Source organism: Rhinopithecus bieti, unplaced genomic scaffold (assembly GCF_001698545.2).
Source record: "Rhinopithecus bieti isolate Rb0 unplaced genomic scaffold, ASM169854v2 scaffold_48197, whole genome shotgun sequence".
Taxonomy (NCBI): Eukaryota; Metazoa; Chordata; class Mammalia; order Primates; family Cercopithecidae; genus Rhinopithecus; species Rhinopithecus bieti.
This window is the reverse complement of record NW_016819410.1, coordinates 1478626-1491003: the sequence shown is the minus strand read 5'-3', so window position 1 is coordinate 1491003 and position 12378 is coordinate 1478626. Positions and strand designations below refer to the sequence as shown.

Genomic DNA, 12378 nt, shown 5'->3' with positions numbered 1-12378 from the left:
AAAGGGGGGGGGGTGTGTGTGTTTTGGTGTTTTTTTTTTTTTTTTTTTTTTTTTTTTTTTTTTTTTTTTTTTTTTTTTTTTGACGGAGTTTTGCTCTTATTGCCCAGTCTGGAGCGCAATGGTGCGATCTCAGCTCACTGCACCCTCTGCCTCCTGAGTTTAAGCAGTTCTCCTGCCTCAGCCTCCTGAGTAGCCAGGATTACAGGCATGTGCCACCATGCCCAAGTAATTTTTGTAGTTTTAGTAGAGACAGGGTTTCACCATATTGGTCAGGCTGATCTCGAACTCCTGACCTCAGGTGATCCACCTGCCTCAGCCTCCCAAAATGCTGGGATTATAGGCGTGAGCCACTGAGTCTGGCTTGTTTTGGATTAATCTTTAATCCACCTGTTTTTTTGGTTAGCATATGATGTGAGCTAAGGACTTAATTTTATTTTCTTCCAGTTGTTTAGGTAGTTTTGCCATCACTGATTATTTAATAAGTTATCTATGTTTTATTGGATTGAAATACCAAAATATCACCTTCATTAAAAGTTGAACATTTTATTTTCTGTATATGGATTTATTTCTTAATTTTCTATTACAGTCTACTCATTTTTTACTCATAAGTTAATACCAAATTGATTTGGTGCAATAGCTTTATAGAATGTTCTATATCAGATCATGCAAGTCCCATCCGTATTTTTCCATTTTTTCTTAGTATTTTTATTAGCATTTATTTATCCTTCTGAATGTTATGATTATTATATCCAGATTTTGAAAAATAACACTCTTAGGATTTCTAGGTTACCATAATGGGGCAAGGTTGTGAATAACAGACTTCAACATAGCCTATTAAAGAAGTTAGACTCTTTAAAAGCAAAATGTGGAAACTGAGAGTATGATTATAAAAAGCAACAGATAACACAACATAGTCTTAGTTCTATGAAGTTAGGTGAAGTACAGTTCGAATTCCCAGCAGTATCTATTAGCAAGTCTAGGTTTTTGGCCTGACTCAGAACCGTTCCTGAAGGATTCACATTGGATTTGCTTTATATGCTATACATTAGTTTTGGAAGAAATGACATTTTTATGACATTGTCTTTCTTCAAGGACATTATATGTCTTTATTTATTCAGATGTTTTATTCCCTTCTGTAATATTTAATATTTTTCTTCTTTTATGTTGTATTCCTTATTTTCATTGCTACATATTTTATGGTTTTTGTTTAGGTTGGGAACAGAATATTTTCCCCACTTCTATTGCCAAGTACTTATTGCTAATAAAGAGAAAAAAAAATCTTGAGTTCTGTATACTCATATTATTCAGCCACATCATCAAAATATTTTATTAGTTTTAGAAGTTTTTTACTAGTGTTTTCAATTTTCTAGTTAAAATTATACCTCATTAACAAATAAAATAGCTTTAATTTTTTTCAGTAATTATACTCATTATTTCCTTTTTCATACTACATTGTCTATAATCTCCAATATAATATCCTAAAATGATAATGGTGGTAACAGCTATGTGCTTACATTCTTAACATATATAATTGAATATCAGTGTTTTTCTCAAAGCCTCAAGTTAGTTGGTAGTATATCCTCCTGAATACGAGCTTGAAATGCTTTATCCAGTTGACTCTCTCCTATCCCATCATCTTTTTTTAACATAAAAATTAATAGTTATTAAAATTTACCAACACTTTTTTTTTTGTTTCTCCTTCCTTAGGGCTCACTTTTATTTTTGCTAAATTACATTCTTTAGCAGTTCATTCAGTAAAGGTCTCTGGTAATAAACTCTATCAGTCTTGTTTTTTTGTTTGCACATGCCCTTATTTTGCCCTTACTTTTAGCTGGATTGTCTATTAAACTTTCTCATCACTTTAAATATACTTTGTCATGTATTATTGGAGGAACATCTGTGTCAGTCTTACTCTATGAGTAATCTGTCTTTTTTGGTAGCTTTTAAGATTTCTTGTGATATTTTCCAATTTCTGTGGAATGTTTCTATGTGTGGATTTATTTTAATTATTCAGTTTGACACATTGTAAATTTTGACTTTTTGGAAAATTGTACTCATTTTCTCTCTAAATAGTGCTACTTCATTTCTTCTTTTCTGAATCTCTCGTTGACATACTTTGGGGATCTATAATTGTTTTTGTTTTTTTTTTTGAGACGGAGTCTCACTCTGTCACCCAGGCTGGAGTGCAGTGGCACAGTCTCAGCTCACTGCAGCCTCCACTTCCTGAGTTCAAGCAATTCTCACACCTCAGCCTCCTGAGTAGCTGGGACTACAGGCATGTGCCACCACACCTGGCTAATTTGTGTATTTTTAAGAGACAGGGTTTTGCCATGTTGGCGAGGCTGGCCTCAAACTCCTGACCTCAAGTGATCTGCCCACCTCAGCCTCCCAAAGTGCTGGGATTACAGTTGTGAGCCACTGCGCCCAGCCTGTAATTGTTTCTATCTTGTATCTCTTTATGCGGTATTCTGGATGACTTCCTTGTATCCATCTTATAATACATTAGGCCTTTTTATTGAGGATTATAGAAGTTTATCTATAATAAATTTTGAGTGTTTTACTCCAGAAACTATTTTTTAATTTTCATTTTTTGACTTGGATCTTCATGTCTTTTATGTTTTATTTGTGCCTATTTTGGTTTTATAACTTCCCAGTTTCCTTTTTTATCTAATTGTGCATCCTAAATACCTTTTTTTAATGTCTTTTTAAAGTTCAGCTGTCTTCATTTGCCCATAGTGAGTTAATCTTCAGTTTGTTTTGAAATTTCAGTTATTGAATTTAACATGTTCATCTTGAATAGGAGGTTCTTCCTATATCTCTCCTTCCTCTCACTCACAGATCCCTGTCTAGCAATTTTATACTTAAGTCAGCATTCAGCAGTAACGTTAGCTGCCCTTCCTGGAGCAGAGGTCCCACACACTCTTCTGCTTCCGAGCAGGGAGCCTGACCCAGGAGCTTTATACATATCTCCCTGTGGTGCTGTTACTTCCCGCTTACCTATGAGCTGATCTCCTCCTCTTCTGGAGCCCTGAAAGCCTGTGACTCAGCCAGCCTATCACTTTGCATTTCCGTTTCATTTTTGATCCTCATACATATTTATCTTTTAAAAAAAAAAAGATAAGGCTATATCCTATTAATTTTCTCTTTCTGTATTTATCTTCTTGCTACTTTGTTTTTAGAGCAAGTAATATTTGATTATAGAGGTGGCTCATAGTTTGAATTTCCAGTGATTTCTTGTTTTTTCTTTTAATACTTGTTACCTGTAATAACACAACCCACTGTTGGATTTGTCTTCAACAAATCCAAATCCCTTAGTGCTGAGACGGGAATTGTGTTGAATTTATTATTTCTCAGAATAATTGTGATCTTTCCCCCACAAGTTAGAGATGCTCCAGTTATGCCAACATTTTTGTTTTAGCAAGAATTGACCTGTAAAGCCAGCACTTTGAAAAGCAGTTTTAGGAATCAGTGAGGAACAAAAGGCCAAGACTTCTGCTCCTACTCATTCTTTCCTGCTTTTTTTTTTTTTTTTTTTTTTGAAATAGGGTCTTACTCTGTTGCCCTGGCTGGAGAACAGTGGCACGTTCACCACTCATTGTGGCCTCGACCTTCTTGGGCTCAAGTGATCCTCCCACCTCAGCCTCCAAAGTAGCTGGGACTACCGGCACACACCACTATACCCAGCTAATTTTTTGTGCTTTTTGTAGAGATGGAGTTTTACCGTGTTGCCTAGGCTGGTCTTGAACTCCTGGACTCAAGCAGTTTGCTTGCCTTGACCTCCCAAAGTGCTGGGATTATTGGCATGAGCCATCATGCTCAGCCATCCATTTGTTAATTAGGCAGGAAAATACAATATAAGGAGAGGGCAGATAGGATATAGAACACTAGAGAAATCCTTTCCAAGTCCTTTCTTTTATTGATAAGGTGCTTGGAGTTTGGAGGTCTTTTTCTATCTTTTTTTTTTTTTTTTTTTTTTTTTTTTTTTTTTAATGTTTCCTTGTTCCAAAAGTCCTTCTGTCTAAATACGTAGTGAGGTCTTTCACACAAAAGAAATGTTATATGTGTTAGAAATCTTTGAATTGCAAGTGACAGAAACTTGATTCCAACTAGGAAAATCAAAACAAACTTTTTCCCTCATGTAATGGGGAATAATGAATTGATCTGGTCTTAGGGGATGAATAAATTCAGGAACTCAGATTATGTTGAAAGAGTTCATCTGTTTTCTTGTTATTTCTCTTTCTCCATTGACCTCATTTTTTCCCATTTGAGGAAACTTTTTCCACATTGGTTCAGGAATGACTGTGAGGTGACAGGGTTCACTGCAGGCAACTCCAGGTTTAATTTGATAAAACTTAAAAAAATTAAGGAGAGGCCGGGTGTGGTGGCTCACGCCTATAATCCCAGCACTCTGAGAGGCCGAGGCAGGTGGATCACCTGAGGTCAGGAGTTCAAGACCAGCCTGACCAACATGGTGAAACCCCATCTCTAGTAAAAGTACAAAAATTAACCAAGTGTGGTGGTGCGTGCCTGTAATCCCAGCTACTCAGAGGCTGAGGCTTGAGAATCACTTGAACCCTGGAGGCAGAGGTTGCAGTGAGCCAAGATTGCGCCATTGCACTCTAGCCTTGGCAACAAGAGTGAAACTCTGTCTCATAAATAAATAAATAAATAAGACTGCTCTTTGTCTCCTAAGCTGTTGAACATAAAATCCCAGGAACAGACCCTGATTGGCCTAACTTAGGCCACATGCCTGTCTTTGCATAGATCACCCTGGCCAGAGTCTTGGTCCTATGCCCATGCATTTATGTGTCTTTTTGGCTACTGTGATTAGTATTCCAAATAGCAGATACCTTGGTAGAGGGTAATTCTGCTCTGACTAGAAGAGGAGAGGAAGGGTTGGTACCAGACAAAAACTGATGTCTATTTTGTCTATGTAATGGTTGTTTTAACTTTTTCTTTTTACAGACAGAAAGAATTTACTTTCAGGTTTTCTTACCTAAAGGGAGCAAAGAGAAGAGCAAACCAATGTTCTTTTGCCACCGATGGAGCATTGGAAAGGCCATAGACTTTGCCGCTTCTCTAGCCAGTCTTAAAAATGACAATAACAAATTAACAGCTAAGGTAACATCTCGTTATAATAATATTTCCATAAAGGTTTTATGATATTCCATTCAAGCGTGTTCATTTACTACAGTATGACTTACTTCTCCCTTCACAGAAATTAAGGCTGTGTCACATTGCTTCAGGAGAAGCCTTACCCTTGGATCATACTTTGGAAACCTGGATTGCTAAGGAGGATTGTCCTTTATATAATGGTGGAAATATAATCTTGGAATATCTTAATGATGAAGAACAATTCTGTAAAAATGTTGAATCTTACTTGGAATAGTCATTCAACGATTCAAGTGAGAAATCACAGGGAAAATTCTATTATATGTTTAAGTCCATTTCTTTTACTACAGATACCATTTTTGTAATTTTTTAAAGTTGCTTTTAACTTATTTCTCCTTATGTCACATTTTAAATTATAAGTTTTCTATTAGAATTTTTTTGTTTTAAGTTTAACTGTGTACTGATCCTCAATTATTAGCAAATTCTTATATTTAATTAGCTTTCATTAGGTTATGCTGTAGTGACAACAACAAAGATGTATTTCCTGGTGGGTGATGTCAGCTGTTAATTGGCTGTGGCACTGCTCTGTATCATCTTCTCACCACGATCAAAGGTGCAGGAAGGACTCTCTTTTGGGACACTGTCATTGTTTGAGCAGAGAGAGAAAGAGATTGAAATACACTTCAGTTTTCTCTTAAAAGATGCATGTATCATACTTGCTTTAAGCAAGTCATGTGGCCAAACCTAGCATCATGGAGCCAGAAAGTATACCCTTGCTGTCTATGTACATCATGATGTATAAATTGATATATGTACATCAATTATAGAAACTTAGAGATCATCTTTATTCAGTCGTATAATTTTTACATGAAGAATCTTAGACCTAGGAGAAGAAAATAATTTTCTTTCTATTACCCAACTAGATTGGGGCATATTTCTGATAAAGACTCACCTCTAGTGAGATTCATCTTTTTTGTTTGTGTGACTATATTACATATGAGAAGAAAGATGGGATAGCTCAACTTCATTATATACCAAAGCAAAACACATGCCAAATGATGACTACATTTTACCAACAAATTTAGATGAGTATTCTTGACTAGTGTTTACTATCTATACCCCCAAAACTACTACTATATGGACAGAATAGAAATTATTTCTAGTTGTCCTTTTGTTTTTTTCTATTCTAATTGTCATGGACATATGTAGTGGCTATAGGTTTACTTAAAAGGAATAAACTTGGATGGCTCATTTGGTTTATTTGCTTTCTAATTCTTCATATTTTTATGTGAGGAATGGAGATAATTTCCAACTTTTATTATGTTCTTATACTTTCATTCATTAGCATAGTTATTTGAGTTCCCATGAAATGTAGAGATTTGTCTCTAATTGCCATGATTAATACAATGAAGATGTGTATACATACAGGTAGGTATACCTTGGAAATATTGTGGGTTCAGTTTCAGACTACCACACAAAGCAAATATTACAGTATATTGAGCCCAATTTTTTTGTTTCCCAAGGCATATAAAAATTAAATTATGTTTACACTATACTATAGTCTGTTTAATGTGCAATAGCATTATGTCTAAAAAATATATACCTTAAATAAAAAATGCTTTATTGACACAAAATGCTAATAATCTGAGCCTTCAACCATTTGTAGTGTTTTTGCTGATGGAGGGTCTTGCCTAATTTCAATAGCTACTGACTGATTGGGGTGGTAATTACAGAAGACGGGGGTGGCTGTGACAACTTCTTAAAATAAGACCACAGTGAAGTTTGCCACATCAATTGACTCTTCCTTTCATGAAAATTTCTGTGTAGCATGCAATGCTTTTGATAACATTTTTTTTCCTGAGTAGAATTTCTTTCAAAATTGAAGTTAATCCTCTTAAACCCTACCACAGCTTTATCAACTAAGGTTATGGAATATCTACATCTTTTGTTATCATTTCAACAGTGTTCATAGCATCTTCACTAGGAGGAGATTCCCTTATATTTTATTTATTTATTTATTTATTTTTTTCTGAGATGGAGTTTTGCTCTTGTTGCCCAGGTTGGAGTGCAATGGCGTGATCTTGGCTCACTGCAACCTCCGCCTCCCAGGTTCAAGCAATTCTCCTGCCTCAGCCTCCTGAGTAGCTGGGATTACAGGTATGCGCCACCACGCCTGGCTAATTTTGTATTTGTAGTAGAGATAGGGTTTCTCCATGTTGGTCAGGCTGGTCTCGAACTCACCACCTCAGGTGATCCGCCCACCTCAGCCCCCAAGAGTGCTGGGATTACAGGCATGAGCCACAATGTCTGTCCGAGATTCCCTCTTAAGAAACCACTCTTTGCTCATCCATAAGAAGCAACACCTCATCCATTCAGCTTTTGTTAAGAGCTTGCAGCAATTCAATCACATCATCAAACTCTACTTCTACTTCTTGTTTTCTTGCCATTTCCACCACATCTACAAGTATAAGATCATGAATTGCAGATCACAATAACAGACGTAATCATAATGAAAAAGTTTGAAATATTGAGAGGATCGCCAGACTGTGACACAGATACACAAAGTTCATGCATGCTATTAGAAAAATGGCTCTGGTAGGCCCGGCATGGTGGCTCACACCTGTAATCCCAGCACCTTGGGAGGCCGAGGTGGGTGGATCGCTTGAGGTCAGGAGTTCGAGACCAGCCTGGCCACCATGGTGAAACCCCGCCACTACTAAAAATACAAAAATTAGCTGGGCATGGTGATGGGCACCGGTAATCCCAGATATTGGGGAGGCTGAGGCAGGAGAATCACTTGAACCTGGGAGGTGGAGGTTGCAGTGAGCCAAGATTGTGCCACTGCACTCCAGCCGGGGTGACAAAGCAAAAACGACCATTTGATTTATTCTGATGCAACATAAAATGAAGCGCCATAAAATGTACTATGCTTGCACTTATATGCAAAGTAGTGTAGCAGATGCTAATTTAGTAGATAATGAGTATGGCTATGTTCCAATAACCCTTTTATCAGAAAGTATAACACTTGGCCGGGCGCGGTGGCTCAAGCCTGTAATCCCAGCACTTTGGGAGGCCAAGACGGGCGGATCACGAGATCAGGAGATTGGGACCATCCTGGCTAACACGGTGAAACCCCATCTCTACTAAAAAATACAAAAAGCTAGCCGGGCGAGGTGGCGGGCGCCTATAGCCCCAGCTACTGGGGAGACTGAGGCAGGAGAATGGCATAAACCCGGGAGGCGGAGCTTGCAGTGAGCTGAGATCTGGCCACTGCACTCCAGCCTGGGCGACAGAGCGAGACTCTGTCTCAAAAAAAAAAAAAGAAAGTATAACACTTAAATATATCCCCAGATATCAATAAGTTTTAATGACAACTAATACCGTAATGTTTATCACAATTACTTGCACATATGAGAAGATCAACACATGGTCATGCAGTTGACTAAAACTATGCCAGAAAAATAATAACAAGGTTGAGAAGTGGGGAAGTAAGGCTGACAGGACTTGAGTTAAACCTAAGGAGAATGAAGAAGTCCTATCAATGATTAGATAGTAAAAAGGCAAGGCAGTCTGGATGGAAGGACTCATATTATTAATATTAGCAGGCTTACTGGTGGTAAGTTAGGTGTGGTCCCAGAGAGTGGAGCAAACTTGTCTGGTGGAGACAGGAGCTAGCATCCTTAGTACTGGGACTGGTGCCTGCAGCAGGAGCCATCTCCTAAAGAGAACAAGGTGTGGGAGAAAGAAAAGACTCAGTTTCTAGTGCTCTATTTCTAAATTACTCAGCAGACAACTTTCTCAGGCTTTCTATTAGGGTTTTCAGTTGAGGATGCTTAGAAAAATTTTAAAGATTCACTCTCTGCACTCCACTCTAGCATCTTTCCACCTGCTTGCAGACAAAATTTTAAGTAGGAAATCCACAAAGAGAAGAAAAGTGTTTTACATTTGCGTAAGTAGTGGAAATAACAATATAATACAAATGAGTTCTAGTTTAAAAAATCAGGCAGCAAATGCTAGGGAACTTCAAAAAGTTCATGGAAAAACTGAAAGATAAAAATAGACCAGGGCTGGGCACAGTGGCTCAAGCCTGTAATCCCAGCACTTTGGGAGGCTAAGGTGGGTCCATCACTTGAGGTCAGGAGTTGAAGACCAGCCTGGCCAATGTGGTGAAACCCCATCTCTACTAAAAATACAAAAAACTAGCCAGGTATGGTGGTGCACGCCTGTAATCCCAGCTACCTGGGAGGCTGAGACAAGAGAATCACATGAACCCAGGAAGCGGAGGTTGCAGTGAGCCGAGATCATACCATTGCACCCCAGCCTGGGTGACAGAGCGAGCCTTCGTCTCGAAAAAAAAAAAAAAGCCAAGTGTGATGGCTCACACCTGTAATCCTGAAACTTTGGGAGGCCAAGGCAACAGGATCACTGGAGCCCAGGAGGTCGAGGCTACAGTGAGCCATGATCTTGCCACTGTACTCCAACCTGGGCAACAAAGTGAGACCCTTTCTCAAAAAAGAAAACAGATAAAAATACAAAACATAAACTTTATTTTTCAGTTTCCATCGAGTTTAAGACACTTTTGTAAGCAATGATACCATCTAGTTAGTCCATTCCACAATAAATGGTGGTCCTGGATATTTAATCATGTTACTGCAGTCTGTTTATTAACTAAAGAAAAATGGGTGCCCTTTGAAGTTATTTTTTTTTTTAAAGATTAGGAAACAAGAAGTCAGAAGAAACCAAATTAGAACTCTAAAGTGGAAGTCTAATGATTTACCGTCAAAATTCAAAATTGCCCTTGTTTGATGAGAGGAATAAGCAGGAGCATTGTCCTAGCGGAGAAGCAATCTCTGGTGAAGCTTACCTGGGCATTTTTCTGCTAAAACTTTGCCTGTTTCTAAACACTCTCATAATTTTTTTTTTCTTTCTTTCTTTTTGTAGAGGTAGGTTTTGCTATGTTGCCCAGACTGGTCTTGAACTCCTGGCCTCAATGTATCCTCCTGCCTTGGCCTCCAAAAGTGCTGAGACTACAGGCATAAGCCACTGTACCCAGCCTCAAAACACCATTATAATAAGCAGGTTATTGTTATTTGGCTCTCCAGAAAGTCAACAAGAGCATCCCAAAAAACAGTTGCTATGACCTTTGCTTTTGACTAGTCCAGTCCACTTTTATTTTGACTGGACCGCTTCCACTTCTTGGTAGCTATTGCTCTGTTTGTGCTTTATCTTCAGGATTATTTTGGTAAAGCCATGTTTCATCTCCTGTTACAATTCTTGGAAGAAATGCTTCAGGATCTTGATCCCACTTGTTTAAAATTTTTATTGAAAGGCAACTAAAATTTTAAGTAGAAAACCCACAGAGAGAACAAAAGTACTCTTCTCTGTAGCTGATCTGGGTGCAATAGTTTCAGTACCCATCAAGTGGAAAGTTTGCTCAAGTTTAATTTTTCTGTCAGCATTGTGTAAGCTGAACCAACTGAGACATCTATGGTGTTGGATATTGTATTAGTCCATTCTTGCACTGCTATAAAGAACTACCTGAGGTCGGGCACAGTGGCTCATACCTGTAATCCCAGCACTTTGGGAGGCCAAGGCGGGTGGATCACCTGAGGTCAGGAGTTCGAGACAAACCTAGCCAACATGGTGATGCCCCATTTCTACTAAAAATATAAAAACTTTCTGGGAGTGGTGGCAAACACCTGTAATCCCAGGTACTCAACGAGGCTTAGGCAGGAGAATCACTTGAACCTGGGAGGCAGAGGTTGCAGTGAACCGTGACAGTGCCGCTGCACTCCAGTCTGGGCGACAAGAGCAAAACTCTGTCCAAAAAGAAAAATAATTACCTGAGAGTGGGTATTGTTTAAAGAAAAGAAGCTTGACTCACAGTTCCACAGGCTGTACAGGAAGCATGTCTGTGAGCCTCAGGAAACTTAAAGTCATGGCAGCAGGGGAAGAAAGCACATCTTCACATGGCCAGCAGGAGATAGCATGTGAAGAGGAAGGTGCTACACACTTTCAAACAACCAGATCTCGTGAGAACTCTATCATGGGACAGCACTAGGGCAATGGTGCTAAACCATCAGAAACATGCACATGATCCAGTCTCCTCCCTCGATGTCCCTCCTCCAACACTTCCTCTCATTACACTTCTACACGAGATTTGGGTGGGGACACAGAGACAAACCATATTAGATATTGTCTGTGCTATAATCGCTGGTTCTCTTCAATGAGGGCACAAACAAGATTAATTTTTTCTTCACAAATTGCTGTGAATGGTCTGCTGCTGTGGGCTTCATCTTCAACATTGTCTCATCTCTTAAAATGAGTTATCCATTTGTAAACTACAGATCTCCTTGGGGTATTGTCCTCATAACCTTTATGTGAAGCATCAGTGATTTCACCATTCTTCCACCCAAACCTCACCATAAATTCGATGTGTGTTCTTGTTTCAATTTTAGCAGAATTCATGTTTCTCTGATAAAAGAGCTCTTTTCTAAATGTCTTATCTTTGTTAGTGTCTCTCACTAGATCCTCTTGAGACATGTTATAAAAAGTCAGTTTATTCTGGTGCAAAAAAAAATTTGAAATTCACACTTTTTTATAATATATATTTTCCTTGAAAATTTTGAAGAATCCTTATATAGATGAATGATAGATTATCAAAGTTTTCCTAAATTTGTCAGGCTTTATTCTTCACAGTTTTCAAATGAAAGGGCTTGGAGAAACTGAAGAACTAAAAGGGTTGCAGATAGAGTCCTAAAGGGAAAGCAAAATTGATATACTTACATCTTCGACCTGGGCAACAAAAGTTATGAGTCAAGATATTTGGTCACATAACCGTAAAGATAAATTAGGTTTTATGACATTTTGTTTTTTGTTTTGTTTTGTCATTTTAAAATAGGGAGGTTTTAACTGAAATATCAATGAACAGTCCCATTCCCTATTCTCACCATTGGTACAGTGGATCTTGTTTTTCTTAATGTGGTACATATTAATAAAATTTATGAGATCTAAGGTCTACTGCATTTGAAAGATTAACCAACATAAACAGTACACTTTTATAAAACTCGTTAAAATGACAAAAACGGTTTCACATTTTTGAGAAACAAAATGATCTAAAATACTTAATATGAACTGGCATTACCTTGAATACATTGCATCATGATTACATGAAACAGCTGCTGAAACGGTCATGTGTTTGGAGACTACTACATCTGTAGGCTTTTTCTTTCTTTCTTTCTTTCTTTTTTTTTTTTTTTTTTTTTT

The 12378-nt window shown here is 38.0% G+C and overlaps 1 protein-coding gene across 3 annotated transcripts in view; it reads left to right on the top strand.

Annotated features, from left to right (window-relative positions):
- Positions 1-6752, top strand: part of ZFAND1 (zinc finger AN1-type containing 1) — a 19550-nt gene extending 12798 nt beyond the window's left edge. For 2 of the 3 annotated variants that reach the window (XM_017858955.1, XM_017858954.1), the window contains exons 7-8: positions 4966-5121; positions 5219-6738. In XM_017858955.1, coding sequence (XP_017714444.1) covers positions 4966-5121; positions 5219-5389 — 327 coding nt within the window. In that variant the 3' untranslated portion in view covers positions 5390-6738. Of the gene's footprint in view, positions 1-4965; positions 5122-5218 lie in introns of all 3 variants that reach the window. The other variant, XM_017858953.1, reaches the window with a different exon arrangement.
- Positions 6753-12378: the final 5626 nt, after the last annotated feature.